General features: G+C 36.5%; 2 protein-coding genes across 3 annotated transcripts in view; both read right to left on the reverse strand.

Moving 5' to 3' along the window:
• The window catches only part of LOC148818067 (docking protein 5-like), a 36,103-nt gene extending 35,021 nt beyond the window's left edge, over positions 1-1,082 (reverse strand). For both annotated transcript variants that reach the window (XM_088937829.1, XM_088937830.1), the window contains exon 1: positions 780-1,082. In XM_088937829.1, the coding sequence (XP_088793955.1) occupies positions 780-845 (66 nt within the window). In that variant the 5' untranslated portion in view covers positions 846-1,082. The remainder of the gene's footprint in view (positions 1-779) is intronic.
• Positions 1,083-19,132: 18,050 nt separating this feature from the next.
• On the reverse strand, positions 19,133-22,629 carry pfdn4 (prefoldin subunit 4). Its single transcript, XM_088937373.1, has 4 exons — positions 22,571-22,629; positions 21,803-21,910; positions 21,464-21,604; positions 19,133-19,540 (listed from the first exon to the last, which is right to left on the reverse strand). Exons 1-4 carry the CDS (start codon positions 22,595-22,597, stop codon positions 19,409-19,411), a joined length of 408 nt encoding a protein of 135 aa, XP_088793499.1. The 5' UTR covers positions 22,598-22,629; the 3' UTR covers positions 19,133-19,408.
• Positions 22,630-24,398: the final 1,769 nt, after the last annotated feature.

Genomic DNA, 24,398 nt, shown 5'->3' on the forward strand with positions numbered 1-24,398 from the left:
CTGAAAGTGTTCTTCTCTCATTGCTTTTTAATGCACTTATTTTTACTAAATATTTAATGTGACACCCAAAACATTAACATTTTGCTATGTCTATGTTTAAACACCTCCCACTGTCACTCATATTATGGAAAATCAAATCTTTTTAAATACTTGATGTGTATTATTTAAACCACTTAAGACACATGAGGGCATTTAGCCCAAAACTACAGCAAAATAAATAATGCTTATTTGGATCTATGTCCCCAAAATTGTTTTATATATTTCCACAGAAAACTGGATGGTCAACAGGTTCAACTGCACACATTAGAGACAAATATTGCAGATGTCATAATCCCCCACCAAAGAATTAATGCAAATTATTTCCTTAACTTAAATTACATTGCGCTATGAAACTATATTTCATGCAGTCAGCAAAACCTAACAACATATTGGACTTTTTAAACTGGCTGAGAATTTAATGACAATGCCCCTTCTATTTGCATGAAGTAGCAATTCAAACTAAATTAAGCTGGCAAAACTAAAGAAAGCAAAGTAATAATTTAATGAAGGTGTGTGGCGTCTCTTCCCTCTAGCAGTCGCAATTTACATTTTGTTCACAGTGATAAAACTCAATGAATATCACTTTATTTTTTAAAAAAAACAGTACATCACCACACATCGATCCCCCAGAGTCATACACTTCAGGGAATAGAGAGAGCTTCAGAATATTTTAATGGAGATCACTTACTGTAAAGTGGTCTTGTATGGGTTTTCAAAAATACAAAATGTGATCCACTTACCCCTAAATGTCTGCTGCGAATTTTCACATATCCCTGTTTCACAATATCATTAAAATTCGAAGCCATTGCCTGAGAGCTTTCTTATCTTAGAAGCCCAGCGCTGGTGGAGAGTCTGGATGTCAGACGATGCACAGATGCTGAGATCTCACTCCTGGCTGAGACTGCAGACACTTAGTTAGTGTTCAGGAATTCATTCTGGAGTGCAAAGTAAATGGCCAGTTTGAATCCACATGGGAGAAGTGTGTGAGTTGCACGGAGACATGGATAGCTCAGCAAAGCCAGACAGAAAGAGACACATACAGTGTAGGCAGAGGGGTTGGAGTAAGCACAGGCAGTGCGACTGAAACAGCTACTAAGAAAGGCTGGCTGCTTGCTCTAAGGAATGTACCATCTTGCCAAGTTTCTGAAAGGACAGGAGTCAGTGATGCAGCCCCGTGTCAACTGGTATCTATCTCCCTCTCCCACCACATTTGCATTTAACCTTTCCCAATAGTTTTCCTCCCTGAGAAAGGATTTCCGATTCTGGTCCCAAACCACTATGACTTGTTTTACATTTTTAGCCTATACATTAAAAGAATAAAGTCTAATACATGGTGCTTTGTTAAGGTTTCTAGCCATCAATTGGCATCTTTGACAATTTTGGCACTCACACTCTGAAGCAGGGGCTGAACAGAAACAGTCCAGTATAGGTGTGCATATCTTCAAATTATCTACTGCAGCTTAAGGAGCTTGTTCCACAGCTATTTATAGCAAAAAAACACATGAGCTTTATTTAGCTTGCTATCTTCTGTGAACAAGGCTTTGTAAGAAAACTGTGAAATAACACTTTCAACTTGAGACATCATCTTCATGTTTTTGCCAAATTAATCTAAAAATGCACTCAGTAAGCAAAATGCTTTATACTGTAACAAGCTGTCTGGGCTTTAATTAAATCTGTCAAATGAATGCAAACAAATACTGTCCAATTAACACACAAAGTGGATATTTGTTTTTTGTTTAACCCGTTGGTAATAAAATGTAGTATTTTAGAAAATCAAGAGATATGAACAGATTTTTGACAGATTAATTAATATCCCATTATCCATTCAATAACCCTAACTACGTAGTATGCACAGAGTGTGGTGCCCCTTGCAGTATAGTTAGAAAGATGGGCACATCATATCAGTACTCGCAGACACCTAATGCAAAGTGAGCATTTTACTGAACAGCATCAGCATAAGAGCTGAATAGGAATGTGTAGAGGTTAATTCCGGGGTGAAAAGCAAACTTTTAGACTGTGAATTTGTGTGAATACACTGGATCTATACTAGTATGGTAAATCCATAGGCTATTGGACTAATAAGGGGGAAGGGGTGTCTGTAATTGACAAATGTCCATTAGATCACAATGACACAATTGAGCTACCCCTGTAGGGCACCATTGAAGTTCCTGAATTATAAACCTACAGTATGTAGTATTTAGTTTATGTTAATATTTCTGCATTCCATCATTATTGTGGGGAAAAGTCCGGTATGTCAGATTATCCTGACAATATTTTACAGAGTTTGTCCAAAGTCTGTTAACAAAAATACAACATCAACTGTTTGGAATTAAATCCTCTTTTGGAGATTTCTGCTGTTGGGGTTCTAGAATTGTTTACGGTAGAACTAGGAGGATTAAGATATGTTTTCGGCAACAGTTACCCTATACACTCCAGAACCTGTCTTAATGATGCCATCGCTGTAAAATTGAGGTCAGTACACCCATATACCATCTGTTGTCTAACTCATTCGAGTGGCCTCATTGTGTCAGCAGAGTGTGAACCTGTGTTCTCACCACACATTTTGTTTAATTTGAATGGAGCTGCAATCCAATTTGTTCAGCATTTTTGTTTTTGTTTTCTTTTGAGACACACAAGCCCCCATCTTCTTTAGGCACAAATTGGTAATATCCTTTTTTCTAATTGTTTGAAATTCTTCCTTAACCAGACCGAATCCAAGGCCATAGAGGAATGTGTTCTCTCCTTGAAAACTCAAGTAGATTCAACAGACAGCAGCAACAATAACAGCACAAAAGCCTTCTAAAGTGGAAACTGAATGATGACACACTCGATGTACAAATAAAGCAACAAGCACTGAACAGAGAGCACAAAAATACATCTAGCAATCCAGAAAGATGTTTAAACAACAAGTGCAAGAAATGCCATGGGCATTGTATAATTAAAGTGTTTGGAGAGATATTCAATGTAGTCATTTTCACCTGAATATTGAAACATTGTTCTAATATTTATTTTAATTTGTATGACCTTTTTTTTTTTGCTAAATTAACTGGGAATGGATATAATGACAGCACCAACATAATTGCAAAAATGTATCAGCTGGGTCTGTGAAGTTAATTTCGTGTTTTTTAACAGTTCAAGGGGGGCTACATTGGACCATTAATGTTCAGTGTGTAAATCTGTCTTTTCTTCTCCTTGAGAGCTGTGCTGACATCTGCAGCAGTGTGGTTTCAAGGGCCTCCAGGAGATGATGCTGTCATAACCTTGACTGCTCCAGCTGTATAACTGGAAGCAGCTGCATTCACTGGGGAGCATAACCGCAACACAGTAGGGTCCCATTAGGTGGAATATTGTATTCTTACCCAGCTGAACCCTAAAGAAAATGTTATAAGCTTCACACCCTACTTCTTAGGCTTGTGAGGGGAGTGACAAGTGAAACCTCTGCCTTTAGTTAGTGAAAGAACGGGAGTTACCAAGGGTAACAATGCTACAATGCTTTGAGCTCATGTTCTTCTGGTGTAGTCCCATCTGTGATGCTGCATCTTCAGTCATGCATCTTATTGACAACTCCCCTTACGTGGTCATTTTGGGGTTGCATGGTGTCGTGGTAGAGCTGCTGCATCCCAGTGGTTATGTCCAAGGTTCAGTTCTGCCCTAGTTTAACTTCTGACAGGAACCTTCCATGTTCCATTCTTCCTGTGTCTGAGTGGGAAGACATGTTGTCTTGGTTCACTACTGTAGCTTCTCTACACTGTCCCTGTGGCAGGTGTCCCATCACACCCCACGAAGGGCATTATGGGTGCCCTGCAGTCCATTCTGCCTTGCACTCGTTATCTGCCAGGTTAGGAAAAAAATTAATTCTCTGTAAATTTCTTGAGAGAAAAATATCATAGAAATTTCTAACCTTTTTTTAACTAGTTTCCCCCTAGTTAAGACAGCCAAACAATATGATATTATGATTTTGCCATAGTAAGATGAGTTATAAAACTCTACAAAGAACAGATGTAATGAATAATGAAAAATGCTTTTCTTTATATACACACAGCACGTATAACATTTATATTCCAGAGCTGGGTGGCCAAGTGGCATAGTGGTTAGTAATGTTGCTTGGGTTCAATTCCGGACTTGGGGTGCTATCTGTGTGGAGATGTTCACCCCGAGTTCATGTGGGTGTACTCTAGGTGTTCCAATTTACTCCCACAGTCCAAAGACATACTGGTAGGTTAATTGGTTTCGGGCTTCTGGAAAATTTCCCCCTGGTGTATGTGTGTCTTTATGTGTGTCTCTGTGCCCTGTGATGAACCGGTGTCCCATCTAGTGTGTACCCTGCCTTGTGCCCATTGCTTGTTGGGATAGGCTCTGGCTGCAATTCTGAATGGGATGAAGTGGTTAGAAATGAATGGATGGGTGAATATTCCAGAAATGGGATTTGGGTATCCACAAACTCAGTTATCAGTTGAACTAAATAAGCTGTTGCATATGTATTATGAAGAATTTGTTTCCTGAGCTTGAAATAAGCATTCCTGACTTCAGATCCATTGTTTCTTTTATGTTCTAAATCCTCATTATGTTGTGTTTACTGCAGCAGGAGACAGCTGATTCTGACTTGTTTTAAAGTCATTAAAAACAAATCAACTAAAACTAATCTGTAGGCGAGAATGAGCTGGCTTTGAATAATATTTGGTTATTTAAAATTGTAGGAATAAAGGGGGAAATTATTGATTGTAAATGTATATTGTAGTAATAAAAAAATCCTCTGTCCCAGGAAACGTACCGAAGATTAATTATAGTCTAGCTGTTTTAATGGTCTAGAGTGGATTAAGATAATGTTCTTGACTGGTTTATTTCTTCTTTTTGGCTATGCATCAGAATATACACTGAAATTAAATTTGATTTATTGCTACCCAGTGCCTGCCAAGGTATTCCATAGCCCTTTACAAACCAAAACAAAATGAAGTTCTTAAACAAACTACACTTAATCACCAATTTTTATGCAAAGCTCATTTAGATTAATTTTGATTCAATGGCAATAACAACACCCAAGAATTAAGTGAACTGAAAGAATTATAACGTGTTTTAGTCAAAATATGGCTTAACCCACTTGACTGAGAGCCAACCTCCTGGCCACAGGACATGGAGGCTGGGACCCCCCTGCAGAGTGAGGAGTGACCCAGGGGCAGCTGCAGAGGTGGGGATGGGGTGGAGGTTGGATGCAAAAAGAGTGTGTAAGGAAGAGAAATAGATCAGGTGTAGTATTGTTAACGGTTTTAGGTGAGGAAATGGCGTCAGCAGTTATTGCGAATTACTGACAGCTGTGTCTAATTGAACTTGGCTGTTGTCATCCCTCCTAAACTTGTGTTATAAATTACATTTAGTGTTCAAGTAAAGAGTCCAGTTCCCTCGTTCCTCATGTTAATAGTAAGGAGGTTCCACAGGAACTGCCAGTTCTGGAACATGGAGACTGAAGATTCCAGCATGGTATTGCCGGAAAATTCCCATTTTGTGATCTTTGAGAACAATTGGAAACGCACAGAATCAGAAACAAGAAAGCCACAATCTATACAACTTCTTCCTGATAAAGATGGAGCATATTACGATTTTGTTCATATAAAAGACCAGTCATTTTACACAGCTGTGTTTAATAGAAGTAGAATAGACTTCTATTAAACAGCTGTGTTTAATAGAAGTTATGTAGCTGCTATACTGCAGAGATGAGTCCTGGTCATTCTCTCTAATTATTATCAGACTATGAGTACCCAGAGGACCAAGTCTGACAGCTATTATGCATCACAAGCTCATTATTATGTGTAATTGGAGGCACGATAAAACATTTTCAATGAACAAAGTTTTTTCCATGTTCATTCCCTCAAATAGTTAAATGTGCCTTGCGACCACATCGCATTAAAACCTGAGCGAACAGGGCTAATTTTATCAAGAAAACGCAAAAAAAATAAAGAAGTCTTCCAAAGTTGGGTAGGTGGAGGTGGATTAGAAAAGGAAGAAGAAACATTAAAAAAAAAAGAAAAAAAGAAAACCAGAGCAATGGATTTATATTGCTCCTATGCCACAAGAGAAAATCCAAATTCTTTACTAAAGTTCAGCACTTCAGTGAAAATAACATACTGTATATGTTTCTGCAAGTCTGTTGCAGCTGCTCAGTCAACATTAATAAGGTATTTTTCAGAAATGATAAAAAAAATCTTTTTAAGGTCAAGTAGTTTTATTTTTAGAGCTGAAACCCTTGGGCCAATATGAAATATACCATCAAGATGAGAGGCATGTCCATCATCTTTGATTTTATGTCCTTCAAAGTTGCCTCACATATATTTTAACGTTCATTTCCCTTTGATCCCATATACGTCCCAGATACTCAAATCTTTCTGAATTTTAAACAAAGCACCTCCTCTGTATTTTTTTCTCCTCCAGCACATTCAGAGAATGGAGTAAATTGAACATTGTGATTTCCAGCACTGTGCCTCCGATATGAAACAGAAGTTCCGCCTGAATGCAAACATCACTTTTACTTCCAACAGCCAATTTCCAGGGAATTTAAAGCTGAGGAGGTGCATAGAATAACTTAAAGGGGTCTCTCCTCTTTGCCACCTCCCTACCCACTTTCAAAACACTGTGAGTGAACATAACAGCTGCATCTAAGATGCTTGAGAATTTTGCAGATATGTCTTATAATAGTAAGCAACATATGTGCCAAATATTGCCAGTGTGTTTGGAAAATGTCCATCAATGTTAGAGTGACTATGGTGTTCCATATATAATCTGCAATAAATAAGCATAAATATCCAGCTACACAAGCTCCATATGCTGGAGAAAGGACTAAAAATGCAGTGTAAGTGCATTTTTTGTAGTTATCCATGTTTTTTTCTCCAGTCTACAAGCTGTCAGTCATTATTCAGTTGCTCAAGGGCAGCAATCCAACATTATCTCTCAAAATAGCCCCAGGGCTCCAACTGTGACATTCTTTGTAGAGTGTAGGGTGTACAAAATTACATTTAGCAAGTGCTCTCCCTATTAGTAAACACTAATTAAAGAAATTTGGCACAGGCTACTGCCAACATCAGCACTCTGGGCAACAATTTACACATTTCCAGAAGCCACGTGCTGGCGTGTGGCGCAGAGACGCCTGAAGTGGCTTGGATCCCATGTCCATCTGGACTTCTGAAAGCTGACATCAGTTTCCGGAGGCAAAGGAAAATCCCTTTTATCGTGTCACAGAAAAAGGCATTTTTAAACGCACATACTCCTCACAGGCACAGTTTCTAAAAGGTATCCATCAACACTCCTGAAGTGTTTTACTGAAGTGATCTTTAAATTGTCACCTTCAGCTTGCTTTTCAGGAAATGGATGTGCAACGTTGCCGGGCCTTTTCTGAAGTGTCTAAATTTCAGGCTACTGCAGACATTAATTCATTAGTGGTTTTCTGTTAGGAAAAAAAAAATAAGCACAGACATCAATTTATATGGAGGGCATTAAAAAGCAGAGAAAAATGACAGGAGTCTTTGAAAGATCACTCAAGGACTGCTTTGGCCTTGTTAATGTTAAGCCATTATGTAACTAAAATGAGACCTGAGAATTGCTGTGCTGTTAGACCTGGTCCTTTTTGATTCACTCTTTTATTCCCTTGTCCTAATCTCGTTAATGGCATGTATTAAAAATTATTTTTAAAGTACAACGAGAGCCTCCTTTTGTATGAGGATTATAGCTCAAGACTATCCCAGCAACAGCAAGTGGTGCAAATGTACTTTTTTATAATTATTTCCAATGCCGAGCTATGGTTGCATAAAACTGAATAAAAATGACGTTCTCTAAGGACTTCTTTTTATGAAGGACGGTCTTTCAGTTGAGAGACATAAACAGTTGAAAATCAAAGGTGGAACTGAGGTGGGTGTTAGAAGTATATCTGGCCTGTTCAAAAAAGAGCATTAAGAATATTATGCACTGCAGAGTGTTTAAATATGGAAATATGCAAATGGAACCCCAGCCAATGACAGTGTGCAACACAGGATGTGACTTCGGTAGGTCTTATACCTCAAGTAGACACTGTGTACCCTCAGGTGGGCACTAGTGCTGCCAGTGTGCTCTACTGTGTATCAGTTGTGTGTGTGAAATGTTTATTGTACAGTTTCCAGGAAATCGTTACTTAATGGGGCCAGCGAACATTGTAAAGATCCTGAATTAAGAAATAACAATTACAGATCCAATAGATTTATATATTGTCTTTGCAACAACTTTTAAAACCCTGCCTTTATTTCTTTTGAGAACTACAGAGAGAAGGCTGAAGAGTTTTAAAGAGCAAAGGTTTGTTTTCTGCAGTCATGTTTATGGCATCTGCCTCTCCTTTGAAAAACAAAATATTTCAAGTTCCTGAAAATGAACTGTAGCAAAACACGAGTGTTTTCATAAAATCCTCAGTGGTGTTTAAGAAAGGTGTTATACAGTAGGTGTTTTTTTTTTCTTTTCTGGGTGGCACTGTGGCACAGTGGTTAGCATTATTGTGCAGTGGGCAGCGCGGTGGCTCTGTGGCTAAGGATCTCCGCCTGTGGCTGGAAGGTTGCCAGTTCATATCCTGTGGCCAGCAGAGGAATCCTACTCCGTTGGGCCCCTGAGCAAGGCCCTTAACCCCAACTGCTCCAGGGGTGCTGTATAAATGGCTAACCCTGCGCTCTGACCCCAAGCTTCTCTCCCTGTCTGTATGTCTCATGGAGAGCAAGTTGGGGTATGTGAAAAGACAAATTCCTAATACAATAAATTCTATTTGGCCAATAAAGTGATCTATCTATCTTATTGTCTCGCAGTGCTGGAGCCCAGGGTTCAGTTCCAGATCTGAGGTGCTATCTGCATGGAGTTTGTATGTTCTCCCCATGTTTATGTTGGTTTCCCCCGGGTGCTCCAGTTTCCTGCCACAATCCAAAAACAGACTGGTAGGTTAATTTGCTTCAGGGATAACTGTCCCTGGTGTGAGAGTGTCCATGTCCGTCTCTGTGTGCCCTGAAATAAACTGGCATCTTATCCAGGGAGTATCCTGCCTCGCGCCTGTTGTTTGCCAGGATAGACTCAGGCCAGCCTGTATTGATTAGAAAATGGAGGAATTAATAGAAATGTTGTTTCAAAGAAATAAGAAAAGCATGTCATTGTTGACTAAACTAAATCAGTCTAAAAAGGATGTGACTCTAAGCATTTTATGCTTATTATGCTAAGAAAGTCTGCAAAATATGCATGGAACACAAACAAGAATAGGGCATACATGCATACAACCAATACACAGCAACAACAGCAAGGCTGGTTGATCTTATGCCATACTGTCACCTAACTGGAAAAGGACAAAACTATTGTGTAACTGCATTAAACAGAACATACACACAAACAATTTTACAAACTACCTGCGTATTAGAATTGCTTTGGTATGCCAATTGACCTGATTTATTTATCTTTTTACAAATAAATATGAATGTGAATGGCAGTAAGCAGAGCAACACTCTTCCAATTGAAATATTATAGCAGAGCAGCAGGTGAAATTTATACTTAGATGTTGAATGTATTTTCAGAGCTTGATATTATTCATTCAGAATTAACAAAGTTAATGCTGGATAGCTTTCGGCATGTTCCCCAGATTAACTTCATAACAGAGATAAATGAGTTTGACACCTGTCTGCATTTTGTCTGGTATAAGGATGGTCCCTTGGGGTTTAATTGTTGCATTAGATTTATTTATATAAATTTAGGACTGCCAATTATTTTATCCATTTGTTATAAACAAAAATAACACTAACTCTAATGTATTCAGAGATGCTTAATAGTCTTTATAGATGAGTGATGAGACAAATCAACAACTACAGACAACACTGTATTTAAAATCTTTCTTTTATAAGTATTTTAATATATCGAAGTTTTTTATATATTTTAAAACTGCTGACTAATTTATGGAACATAGTTATTTGTTAAAAAACGTTAGCATTTTTCTTCACTTAGATTTTGAAGTCATGTGTTAATATAAAATGATATATTTAATCTAATAAGGATAGCAGTTAAACAGGAGGCTTCAAGGAACAGATTTATGCCCATTTAGTGTAAGGTATTACATAATTATAGATCATGAAAGCTTATGGATAGATTTGAACAAAAAGCAAACATATTATGCAGCCTTAAAAATGGGGCAAATACTATTACTCCCAATAGGATTCGTGCATTTTTAAGGCCTGTAAGTGTATTAAAAGAACTGTCTCAATATAAAACTTGTTTATTTATACAGGTTTTTGAGTTAAGCCTTATAATAAGCTGTATTGCACATTGCTGTTCTTTACCAAGTTGAAAACACAACAAAAATCAATTCAACATGTTAAAATACTAATATATTATGTATGGAAAGCATCATGAAAACCAGGGAAGATAAGATTTTATCTAAATGTATAAAAGTGTAAATGTAGAAAGGACATGAGAAACAGTAAAACGGCTGTTATGATTTCAAGGGAAGATCTTATAATGGGTGGCATTAAGGATTACCTAGATGGCATGTGAGTGGTAACCTTTGAATGATTGATTTGAAAGAGCGTGAGAGATACCTTCTACAGCTTCCCTAACCATAAAAAACCTGTTCAAAACTGGCATTAATAGAAGACAGTGCAATCGAAAGTAAAAGCACAACCTGAAACCCTTGGTCTCCTGTGAAACTGATCCTGCTACAAGAATGGGATTTTACGATGTCCTTGTTCTACACATTTACAGTTTGCTCAGAACCATTCAGGTTACAAAGGTTTTAATCCTTTGTGGATTACGTATAGCATTCTGTTGGAGATGCTCTTGATACTTCCAAAAGCTTTATTATTTTTTTGGACAATGTGTATGCTTTTACCAGTTCCACAGAGACTTGTCTCGTTCATTGTCAGAGCGTTGCACTGGATTCACCCTGTTCTTGCTAGAAATCCCTGTAGCTTTTAGCTTTATAGAATACAACTTTAAATACACAGAGATGGAATGAATTATTGGACATACCAAGAAATGGGAGTTATTACCTGACGTTCGGGAATGATAACAAGAAGTCAATCTCACACAGGTGTTCCTAATCACCAGCACTGTGGAAATTAGCTACACATATCGAGCACAAACACCTCCCTTCGCATTTGTTTCAAGCATCTCTCTTCCACCTCATCTCCACCTTGCCGCTGCCCCTTGGATATGAGTTATCCAAGAATGGAGTTTGAACCTCCTCGTCCTATGGCCAGGAGGCTACCCAAGCGGCTTAAGCCAAACCTATCCCAAAAACTAAATCCAAACAATCACAAAGCATGTAATTCTTGGATGTTATTGTCCCTAGTGAAGTTAGCTCAATAGCCCTTGAAGAATAAGGATTGATGAACTTACATAGGTTTGATCTAAATGAGGCAAAGATGGAAATGCAAATGTGGCATTCAACAGTGGGCAAAGAATGCATGTCAGTCCCACTCTATCTTTGCCAGCAGACCCCTATCTCCAACCCACAGACTGGATAAAGTAGGACTTCTATCTATCAGTAGATCAATCGTAGATCTGCAGGGTCTTCAGTTAGAAAACCAGTTTTTGTTTTTGCTAGTTATTGCCAATACCACTGGGTGACTGTAGATTGCTATTGTGTCTCTGATGAGAAGAGTAGGCACATCAAATGGAGAATACTAGAAGAACGCATCAGCACCCTGAAATGTGCCTGTGCCCATTCATCTTTCATCTTATGAATTATTGGTAACTCCAGTGAATAGCTGTCAGGCTGTTAATTAGATGATATTTATGCACAATTGGATGATGAACGCTTAGACGTTGAATTATTAAGTTAATGCCCCTGCAGCTTCATATTCCTTGAGATCATTTTGCTGTGCATTTCCATTATTGTAAGATCTACAGTAATAAAACATTTAATGCTATTATTATTGTAATAGCAAAAAGTGGCTTGTAGTCAGCTTTTCTGGAGCATTCAGAACAATTCATTTTTTGTATGTTCTCATATACAGCTTGGTAGGAAAGTATAAACACAAGACAATGGAAGGTGGTAACATTACCATTGCCACAACATGTAATGTCTGTCCTCTCTGTTTGCAAACATAGTGGGAAGGAACGTTTGGGTGATTAAAGCAAAAAAATAGAACAGTGGCCACAATCTCTATTCTGGAGCGTTCAGAATTATTTATAGAAACAGACTCCAATTTCCTATCTTGTTTTTTTTCTAGTGAAAGAGTTTGTGAAAGGACATTATTTGTAAATTTTAGTTTTATATTAAAAAACGGAAACTAAAGCCAACCTATTTAATTTAAGGAGCAAACTTGTACCTGTGTATGTGTTGATTTTATTATTATTCTAATTTAAGTTTTATTTTTGCTCATGCAGAAGCTTTAAGGATTTACTTTCCGTTTTCATCTTTAGTGCAGCTCTTGGCTCTTGCCTTTGCATAATGACATAAACTGCATAAAGTCTCAGCATTATATGTCAGGCAGCTACAAACTTTATTTTCTCTAGAAATTCTAAGTCTTAGTCTCAAGTGGTTAAACTAGACAAACAGCCTGGAATCTGCTCAGGTTAAAATCCACAGCCTGGGTGTTGCTGGTTTGAGTCTGGGTACTCTAAGGGTCTGAATGACTGATCAGTGTTGGAGCTGAGTGGCTTTGACTCAGACAGCACATCCTCGACTTGCTTACTCCAGAAATGTTCTGGGTGTCAGTAATTTTGCAGTGTCAGCAACAAAACAAATCTTTGCTAACCCTCCTGGGAAGCAATGTAGACTTGCAACATCACGCATCTCAACACTGGCGTTGAGGGGTGTTGGCAGAGACAATCAATTCTTATTGTTCATCTGATGGAGAAGGGGTAAGGGTGGTGAGTTTCCATTAAACTGAACTGGGGATTCCAACTCATCCGTAACTTCTTTTAATCGAGTTTTCTTCATTGGTTTACATATTTCATTTAGCTTCTGTGCCTTGTCCATATTTAAAAGAGCATATACTGTAGCAATGATTTCAAGAAGGTCGTAGATGGCTCACCTTATTAACCCTTCCAAAAATTTTAAATATGCTTTTAAAAAGATCTGTGATGCAGTATGTGTGTTCCTTTGTGTGTTTCTTTTTTGTTGTGTTCAGGAATAAGGACAATAATGATCAAGACAGGTGCTTGCCTAGTACTGTATATACAGGAGGACATTTTGATAACACACCTTCAAATATTATTTCTTTGGCTTTCTTTGATATGTTCAGTTTCTTTGGCTTTGCGTGTGTGTGTGTGTGAGACTGTGACCTGGGCATCTAAATCCTGAACCAATTAAGAGAACCCCCACACAGGGACCAGAGGAGAGGTCACTGTATTTCACTCTGCTTTTCAGTGTGGAATTAACCTACTGTATATTGCTTCCTTATAAATAATAAAAAAGCAGAAATTATTTGTCCTGAAAAAGAAAAAGGACACCCCAGCAACATAAATCAGATATGTTGAATGGCTCTAACGACATAAGGGGAACTATAATACTAGATTTTTTTAAATCCTGCTACTTCCTTTTAGAGTAAGGATCATTCAAGAATTTATAACATTAATACTGTTTCTTGCAACCCTGGAGCAAGGGAGCATGTGTTGCCTGTTTTTATTTTCTAAGATAACAGCTAATGAGGAAAACAACATGCTCTGATGCACACCATGACTTTATCACCAACATTTTCACAGCTGAGCGAAATGAATGCTTTTGGCATTTTAAAGCTACAAAACACATAATAAATAAATTACCCTAAAGCAGATTAGGTTCACAAACTGCTGTTTTGATACAATCCACTCTTAACGGTTACATGCATTTGAAGCTTTCAGTGGAGCTACTGTAACTAATCATTTTGATTCAGTTTAATCACTTAACCTCAGACATTACAGAGTGTGCTATTTTATCTTCAATGACTAATGCATACAGTCTTGTACCTTGAAAATCCATCTCTCCTGACTGCTTAGCAAAGGCCCATTTCCTTTATTTTTTTTGTAAATAGTCAGCACCTCTGCTGCTTGAAATCTATTAATGTACTGTTAGTGTACAGGGAAAAGCACTGCTAGCTCAGTGCAATTCAAAGCCAGGCACTTATGTTTTCAATGTAAACTTTATCTTAATACTCAAGCAAACAGCCGGGAATCAAGAGCAGAAGAATTTCCTATTTCCTTTAATAAGGTAAAGGCCTCTGGGGCCAAAACCAACGTGTAAGATATTGAAGGAGCTCACATTTTGGGCATTTTTCCAAATGAAAAATATAAACATACCGTAGACACTGTCTCTTTATATCAGGGGAGAGGTAGACCTCCCCTGATCATCTGGTTTAAAATGCACACTGAAGGCTTTATTTGTTTTCCAGGAAAATATAACAGCAACAGCTTTATTTTGTTTTACTACAGCCCCCAGAGTTAAATAACCTCTTCAGTGGGTTTGTACTGTGTAACGATGATTTGAATGTTAAAATCTCAGGTGGTTTATTTTGTTATACTACAAACAAGCTGTGCAGAAACACCATTTGAGGGTTACGGCAAGTGACATATCATTGATGTGCTTTGCAGTGGGTTCAGACCAAAATAAGATGGTAATAAAGTACACTGGATTTTTAGTCAGTTTCTACAGAAAATTGTATATTTCCTTTTGGGATGCTCACCTTGGGAAAGCCTGTATGGTCTCAACAGACAACAGATTTTTAGTAATATAACCTTTCCAGTAAAACTAAACACTCAGCTTAGTCACATTGAAATATAATTAACCTCCTCTGCCTCCTCTTGCAGGAGAAGTTCAGAACTGAGTGTTTGTTTTTGGATTTTTTTTTATTTCTTTCAAAACAATTTTTTAAATATATTTTTATCATTAAAAAAATCCAAAAGCAAACACTCAGTTCTGAACTTTTTTTCTCTTCTAGGCTGATCTGTTAAAGTACTGAACATTTTGTTCAATGAACCAAAGGAACAGTGTTACACTTAAGAAACTGTTTTTAACCAAAATCCTGTGCTGTTTTCACCAAAATAAAACAGAACTTTTGTACTCAGTTGTAGATATAGTTACCAATTGACTCCATGTTCACTGGGACACTTTTGAGACAGGATGGGATTTCAAAACTACAGATTTATTTTAAAAGATATTTCAATAAAAATGAGTGCCTATATGTAGTAACACCAATCATCTGTTCAATATTTTGGCAAAGAACGTGACCAAACAACCAACCAGAATTGATATGAACAGCTCAACAATTTTACTGATTTATTATAAAAGTAATTTTCAGGAATGATTTTATAGTGAATAATTGATCAGTACAATATTTGTGTTGTGCATAGGCTGTTAAATACTGATTTTATTCTCAACATAAGGCATGATGCTGAATTTATAAATCAACATCTTTAAAATTAAGACCTGTTTTAAGAAGCCTACCTGTCAGAAAATGCCCAGGTGTCCCTGGAGGTACTGTATATGGTCACTCTATAGATCATTAATCTAGTTAAATTGATGTACTAATATTATAAATATCATTATAGTTGATAATATCAATATTATCAACTATCATTGACATAAAAACACCCAGTGTGCACATTTCTACCATTATTATGCACATAGAAACACTAAATAGTAATACAATGTTTGGACACAAACACAAAGACTCACCAGAATAAAAGGTACTGGAACAGCAACTGAGTTGGAATCAGGGAGATAAATGGCACAGAATGTTAATGCAAATGTATGCATGTTTGAACTTGCTTGCTGGCAAATATCAGAATGTAGAAACAGGTTGTCAGTTCAAACACAGAAACATGCAACATTTTAAGAGCCATTTATCCTAACTAGAATGTTGTAATACCAAGGATTTGAGAATGTGAATAGAATCATTAGTTAATTCCATCTACAGAACCTAGTTGTCTACAGAATAATTCTTAAAGAAAGAGGCTCTCAAATCTGGTAAAGGGTTTATGGTCATTTCTGACTCTTGTTTTTAGGAGCTGAAACTTTTGATTTAAGGTTCAAAAAGCTTAATTGAGAACGAGCCTTGTGCACATACAGTAGGTTGTCCAAGATCAGGATTGGGATCACTGCTGCATACAACCTATGGGACCTGCAGGAAGAGAGCCGAGAACCCCTGAATACTGTAGTGTTCACAGAGAATAGAGTTTTGTGCCTATACCAGTGCTCTGCTTGATTTTCTGCATCTTTCCAATATATCTCAGGGGATTAAAACTTTCTGTTCTTTCTGAGATTGCATTATATAGCATTACAGACATTTTACACTATTCTGCTCTTGTCAGGGTTTTGTCTTCTATTTACAGAAATAATTCAATGGAGATCTTTTGCTTCTGCTTTGCACCGTTTTGTTCTAAGAGTTAATCCTGATGGATGTGTTTCGCATTGTACAAAGCACAGTCTTTTAGATTAATGGATTTGCAGAGCAGAAGAATTGATGTTGATGTTTAGGAACACCTGACAATAAGTCATCTCGATTTGATTGATATTGTTGCTACAGTGCCTTGTATTGGCTGCTCATGCGTAGTTTCCCCTGAGTGATAAAGAGTTTAAAAATTCTGATCAATGCGAATAAAACTTTTCTAAAGGATTTGTTCTTTCCCATATAAAAAAAATATGTGGTAACAATAGTTAGCTGTTACAATAGTAGAAACCATTAGAGAAGGTTCTCTATTATTGATGCTATTAACACATATACAGTATATTGTAATGCCTGATCTGGTCTAATCTCCCTAAAAACCCTGCACAGAGGTGTATATATACTACACATAATAATTTTAGGAAACAGGACAAGCACTTCAACAGTACATTAAATAAAAACATCGAGACTTTGAAAAGCTCATCAAGCCTTAAAATTGCCTGTCTTGGCAACAGTTTCCTGTAGAAGAGACAGAACTGGAATATGAAAATCTTGGAGAAATCACAGCTCAGCAAACTGCCTCCAAACGTACAGGTTTTACTTGCTGTGTGTTACACACTAGTCTAATATTGCTTTGTATGAAATGCCACTGATGTGGGATAGCTAACAGAAAAGTCTAATATTATAACTCAGTATTGCACTCATATGTAGAATATATACTGAATGCAGCACTCCCCCACATCTACTTTGTTATTATTCACCATATATTACTGTTTCAAAGTGTTGCTATGAGATTATTTTTTACCAAACAAATGCTGCACATATCCCACTGTGAATCTACAGTCTGCAAGCCCAGGCAGAGCCAATAAAACACTAATAATCATATTTCTGCCTGCTGAGCCTTTTCTAATATCTGAATTTTCTAGCCTTTCTTCCACCAGCATGACTTCAGCTACTTTTTTTCTGTACAGGGAATGCCTTTTTTTATGAATTTTTAAAATATTGGAATTTATTTTTATCTTGCCCAGGAAAAAGTACTAAGCTTCAGAAAGTTCCTTTATGAGTAAGCACAAGATTGTACTATAGTGATGTCTGACAACTTTATAAATGAAACTCTGTTTTACTGAAAGATTAGCAAAATAAACAATACAGTGTCCAGCTAAGAAAAGGTCTAAGAGCATAGAGAGCCCTTTCTCCAACCTTAGAAACAAATAGCAATTTATCACTATTAAATGATGAATATCATTCAGCAATATCATACAGCTATCAGTGGCAATGGTCTTGGCTAAACTGGGTCTTCAATTAGTCCAGGTACATTCCTGGGCTCAATGGAATATTCTAAACTGAATCGTTTTTAGTCTTGACCAGAGAAGATTATGAGTGGCCCTCATTCACAGGCCCTGACAGCGTCAACCCAGAAGAACCACAGAATCAGTACTGAAACACAAACCAGAGGATAAAAAGAAAATATGGGAAGTGCGTTTAAAACCGAGAACAGGGGCCCTTTTGTGCACAAAGTATTGCAGACGTTTCACAGCCTTGTTGTCAAAGAAATTTCAAGAAATGGCTAAATACCTTCCCCTCATCTGTATATTTTATGCAGTGTACCCGTTAATATATGTTACTAAATGATTTCCTGTTTAAACTGAAGCATGGGATTATACTTAAATTTTAAATGTTTATGGAAATTACTGCTGTTATTGCATCAAGAGTTTGCAATACCAGTGACAGTACTGTTGACAGAAAGGTTACAAACCAGTTGAGTCCATTTGGTACATTTTGCAATATGGGACTTTTGTCAGTTGCTGCCACGTCCACAAATTATGCACACTCAGCTAGAAGGACTGTCAAAACGTAGGAGAAAAGTGATCACCACTTTGCAGCTAGTTAGAACACAAGGTCATTTTCCCCATGAGTCTGACCCAACAGGCCTACTTCTTCTGAAAAAAAAAGAGAAATCCACTTTGAAGGCAACACTGAGACTTCTGCCTTAAATCTCCTACATGAACCATTGATGCATCTATGACTGTTAAACAAAGGAAAGTGTATAAAAATATTTGTATTATCATGGTTCACCAAGTATATTGCACAGCAGCTGGAAATATCCTTGTCAAACCATGCTGGTTTTACATGGGTTTTCAATCCATTTGTTATTTTTTTACTTGTGGGTTTTATGTGCAGGCATGTTAAATTTATGAAAGAGCTAAATCCATTAAGATTAATGACTAACAAAACCTCAATTACATTAACACTACCATTCGCCTAATGCTGAAAAATTCACACTTTTGTTACTGCTCTCTCAGAAATGTTGTCTCACAAAAATGTATTCCCAGAATAAGATTGTAAATGTAGCCTTAGACTGTCAATGTTTACACCTTTCCTGCCTTTTTACACCTCTGTGTAAAATTTTCCAACAAAATACATGTAAGGTTTTTCTCTCCATTAGCTCATCCTGCAATTCTTTTTTCTTTGACTTTAATGTTAGTGTTACTTTATTTTGTATTTTACCGAGTTTTTGGAAACATAATAATCATCATACTTCGAATGAAATACAGTTCCTTTGTAGTTTCAATTCAGATTCTCAGCTACTGAAAACGCTACAAAGGGTTTTTCTACTAAGATTATGGACTTCATGGAATTTAACTGGTCTTTTATGATAAACTTTCTTTGAACCTGGGTTTTTATTATTCTATTTGATGGCCACGATGAAAGCAGAGATAGTGAAAATATGCTAAAATCCAAAAAACACATCACTATACATGGGCTTTTATTGAGATTGTGTGTTTTGCAAACAAATACACTGTCAACGAATGCTATAAGCTCTACCACTCTGTGATTTCTCCTATTTCATGCAAACACAATAAATAAGCAAATGTTATTTTCTAGAAAAAAGAAAACATCTAAGTATGCATTTTGAAGAGGACCATTAAAAAAAAGTTCTATAAACTCTCTGTGTCATAGGAATTCTGGGGATTTTGATGTGTTATCTGCATGAAAAGTTCATCACTCTCAAGCACAGAACAGGGGCTTCAGCTGTCGTCAGCTTCCAGGTTTATGTTATTTCCAAACTTGGCGTAGAGTTGAACTTTGAGATCAGACAGTATTTGCTGAATTGATGCTACCCGGCCCTCCAATGCTTTGATTTCTTCTTTTAGCAGTTCCTAAGGATGAAAATATGAACACCATTGTTACTAAGTAAACAAGCAGAGCCCATCTACCATTCCAGGTAAAGACTTTTTGGAGCAAGAAAACACACCCTTTACAGAAAATACTTGATTTTCTTTGTGGAAATAAATAATCCTTAATTTTGCACTTCATACTGAACCAACATACAAAAATACTGTATATACTTTATAGTATATAGCACACAGTACATAGTATATAAAGTATCCACAAATACCTGACTCTACAGCCAAAATGTTTGGTTTCTCTTTTCTAGTTTTTCCATCATGAAATTAACCTGTTCCTTCACAGCCAACACACACAGACAGAGCTCCCCACATGTACAACAGTATATTACAACAGTAGATCATTTATACAATATACAAAAGTAATCTACATTTATTTCTAAGTCAGAGTTGTCCTGTCGGAGTTGTTTGTGGGAAAACATTACTTTCACATTACCAGCTTTTCCCCAGGTTAGAGTATATCAGAGTTTAATTTTCAAACTTATATTTTGAGTGTGGCAAAGGAAAACAATTTATATTTTATGATTCCTTATTCTGTTAAAGTAAGTGTAGGGAACCACACTACTAAATAGTTTTCTTCTATTAAAGTAAATGATCATTCATACCAGTATGAATATGCATTAATTTTAACAATCTTGATGTCAGTTCAGCTATCCCCAAACTTGGAAAGCTTCAACAGCTTAAGTATAGGAGGTAGAAATTGATATGAATAGGGTGTCAATTGATGGTACAAAATATCAATGGACAGCTAAAAATTTCTGATAAGGTATATTTCATAGTCACAAAAAAGTTACAAGTAAGCTTGAAACTGTACACTGAAACATGGTTAAATAAGCAAAGAGGAATCTGGGATCTTGGCTTGACATAATTTCTGGGGTAATACTATTCTCAATTATTGTATACAGACCAGACGGACTGTCTGGCCAAAAAATGCAGACATAATATACACAAGGATCCATACTGAGATACTGTTTCATAATGATACACCGCAATATCATTTATCTGCCAGTAGCTGCAATGGTACAGAATCTCACAATTCTCGAATCTCAAGTATTTACATCAAGTCAAAGTTGATTAAAAAAACAAAGTAACACATATAAAATTTAGAAACTGCTGTAGAGACTCACAACTTCATTAATTAACCAATGTGTTTTTGTACGAAAATTAAAAGAAACCATCAATGCAAATAGTATGCAACTGCAAGATTTCAACAGAAAATCTCACACATTCCCTGCAGGAAACTCCACCTTTGTGTTTATTTACTATATGTTAAATTAAAAATTCTGTGTTATTGTTTCTTAATAACTTCATTTACTGCTGTGAAACAATTAAAATTTTCACATTCCATTCTTTTGCATCTATTAAGATAATTAGGTGAGTCTACAGCTGTTTTAGGTTTCTTTTCATAGCATTTCAGTACAAATAAAGTTGAGAACTGATTCTGAAGGGTCATGTTTTAAGAGAGCAGATCAAGCATACTATATTGATAAACATTACGACAGCTTTTTCCAGCTGACTGTTAACTGACCACAGGGTAAGACTTACTCAGAAGTGAGAACTTGTTAAAAAGCAACAAAGCGATCAGTGTTATTGAGCTCTTCAGAAACAAGACTGTTACAGGAAAGATAAAAACCGCCACGCTGCTCTACAAAACACACACTCTGCAGAAGATAGGCAACAAAATGTGCTTTCAGTAATGTACGTTATGTAATTTGTAAAATTATACGAGACAACAGTTTGCTTTTTACTTACTCCATTCATCCATTCATCATCAAACAGAGCAAGAACAGAGAATTCATCTCAGTCCAGAAACCAACCCAGGACCCTAGAGCAGTAAGGCTCTTATAGCTGTTTACTAACTATGGATTAGAATGAACTTCACAAAGTTAGGCCTACCTTCCCAGTATCTAACATATCCTGTGTTTCCTCCTGGGTGTGGCTAATGAAGACATCACCAATCTGATAGGGAATTAGTAAAGTGTCATCATCAAACATCATGATGTCATCACTGGCGTCCTCCAAGTTCTGAAGAGCTTTCTGAAGAAGAGATGCAAAAGACAAAAGACATAATGGAATACACAACTGAGGAGATCTACCAAACAACAAGGCAAACCTTTTTTTTGTTGTTGTTTGTGATTGCTACTGGTATTTTAGAATAGTTTTCTTCCAAGCCCAGATAGTTTTAATAGCCTTCAATTAAACGCGCTAATGTGCATTTGCCAATTAGAAATATACCTTCTTTGCTTCTATTTCTTCTTTGAGTTCAGTCATCCGGTTTGTGTTTCTAGCAAACTTGTTTATCTTCTGTTGGTCTTCAAAGGTGACATTCACGTCTTCTACCGCCTATAAAGATATGAAAAAATGTAAAGAAAAGAAAGCAAGTCGGCCCACGTAGATCGTTGGTGCTTGTAGTAGCTACCCTGTACTGATCAGAGGATCTCATTCAGCAATTTCTTGAAAAATCCCCGGGTACTGACTTTTAGATGTGGTCCTTAGCTGTAGTCATTTATAAAAATCCAATGGTCACATACTGCGTGCTCAAATTATTTTTGTTAATAATAAGAATAGTTTCAAAGATAATCATCCAACGATATTAAGATTGTACTTGCAACTTCAGAAATTTAAACCTCATTCATTTCATTTAAAGCGTTTGCTTATTGTTTTTACTTAATACCACCAATTTTCCTCTCTTGCTTGTGTGAAATGCAGCTGTCGTTTACTAAGGGCGTTTAGGATTGTATTCTTAATAATAAATTACTAAAGAGCTTTATGGAATGCAATATATAACTATATATTACTGTCTGAAACCAACAACAGATCAAAAGCTCACCGATATTAACCACCACGCCCATAACAGTCTATAACGAAGATGGACTTTATTAGTGCACACGCTTATAGAACTGCTTTACCAGCTTTAATTTCCAGATTACACATAATGCATGCCTACCCAGCAAAACCGACAAAAAGATGAATTAAATCTAAAACCTGTTAAGAACTACTTACAACAGACTTCTTCATGGTCGCTGCCATTTTTATGGACGAATCTATTCAGTCACATGGAGAATTATACCTTCTGGAGTATTTGTTTTGATTTACAGTGTTTTCATTGACGCGAGGGTTTTCATTTTTTTACTTTAAAATCTTAATAACATTGAGTACAGCGCAAAATGATTTTATGTGTAGCTCACATATCGGTTTCTGGATGTATATAATTTATTTAAACAAGTGGTAGGTTCCGTTTAAAGGGACGCACTCAAAGAACGCATGGAAGCTTTAAAAGTTTGGCCGATAAAAAGGAGATTTACGGTAATACTGCTAATGCCCTGCAGGTGGCAGACATATCACAAAATCAATGAATTATCCTAATACTGGAATAAGTACTTTTTAAAACAGTCATAAAAGGGATTTTTAACATATAATTGTTTCTCCCTCCATCCCTAATATTGAATGCTTTATTAGTAAAGGATTTTGTATTTTATCTTAATTTCTTTTCCAACGAATACTTGGTACGTCATGTTGCATGCTTAACTCTTGCTGTCTTTACTAGCAATACTAATTAACGCGAGTAAGAAATGTCAATAATGGTACCGTGTTTTATAGGATACAGCCGCTGTTCTTTGTGATTTATTTCTATGATCTATATTCTGTTACAGTTAGCAAACTAGTCGCATACGCATATGATACAGAAGTGACGAGCACTCAATCTGCGAACTAAATTCATAAAGATTTAGAGGAAAGACTAGCGAAAACAGCTAACAGATTACATCTCATTTAGATATGTGCAGAGTGTTTCATGCAGGTAGCAAAAACATAAAAACTATTACTATAAACTAACTATAAATTAAAATGGGAAATGCTGAGCTTGAACAGGCGACCTTAGAAAACCTTACCAGTTCATCCCGACACAGCATTTTCATCTTCGAGCCAGACAATATAGGAATGTAGGAAAACAATGAAAAAGCAAATAAAATGTAAGCATAAGTATTTAAAAGCATCACTTTTAAATCAATGGATGTTACAATTTGAAGTTGCAGAATTAAGATGTCATTTACATTACTGTCAGTTTGTCACCTTGTGACCAAAATGTGTTCAAAGACAAAGAAGAGAAAAGGAATGTCCTTCATTGACAAACTAAAAGAAATATACATTCACATGAAATATATTAGTCAAACTCTTGCTCTGCATGTTATGTATCTTAACACTTTATGTTTATGTATCTTCAGCCTTTATTAACTCTGTTTATCACAGCTGATTAATTTAAAAAATGTCCTTTCTGTGTTTGATGGGTTTTAAACATTGGAGGAAACAAAAAGAAATGCTGAAACAGGCAAGATTAATATAATATTTTTCTGGTTTTATAATTATAATATATTTAAGAGCAATATCGAGTTTTTTTTCATTTTTAGTTTAAAGTTAATGTAGAGGAATGTAAAAAAATGATTAACTTCCAGAGAATGTAGAATGAATGATTAACGAAACACCTGTGCCTGAAGGCATTTTTTAAATGGCACAGCTACTGATCCTAAATGTGTTATTGACCTGAAGGCCTAACTATTGCTGTCATAGAAACCTCAGGTTTCACAAACTGTTGTAACGTAATGGATGATTCTGCTCAAGAGGAATTGAATGAATTTGAACTCAGTTCACACTGAGCTCAAGTACTTCCTGGACATGATGGGCAAAGCAATTGCTTGTCCTCATTCAGTGGTGCAATTGATAAGTGAGGATATGAGTGTAACTTCTGATGTTATCTTGAAGGGCTTTTCACTGATCATTAATAATTGATCAGTTAATAATAATCAGATAGTCTTTACTAATATGATCTCTGATT

Source organism: Atractosteus spatula, chromosome 19, assembly GCF_055471065.1.
Source record: "Atractosteus spatula isolate fAtrSpa1 chromosome 19, fAtrSpa1.hap1, whole genome shotgun sequence".
In the NCBI taxonomy this organism is placed as follows: domain Eukaryota; kingdom Metazoa; phylum Chordata; class Actinopteri; order Semionotiformes; family Lepisosteidae; genus Atractosteus; species Atractosteus spatula.

Coding starts and splice junctions, on each gene's coding strand:
- pfdn4 (XM_088937373.1), bottom strand. CDS start 22,597: ATGGCAGCGACCATGAAGAAGTCTGTT. Junction 21,911..22,570: donor CGACCATGAAGAAGTCTGTT/GTAAGTAGTTCT, acceptor ATATCTTTATAG/GCGGTAGAAGACGTGAATGT. Junction 21,605..21,802: donor AAGAAATAGAAGCAAAGAAG/GTATATTTCTAA, acceptor TCTCTTCTTCAG/AAAGCTCTTCAGAACTTGGA.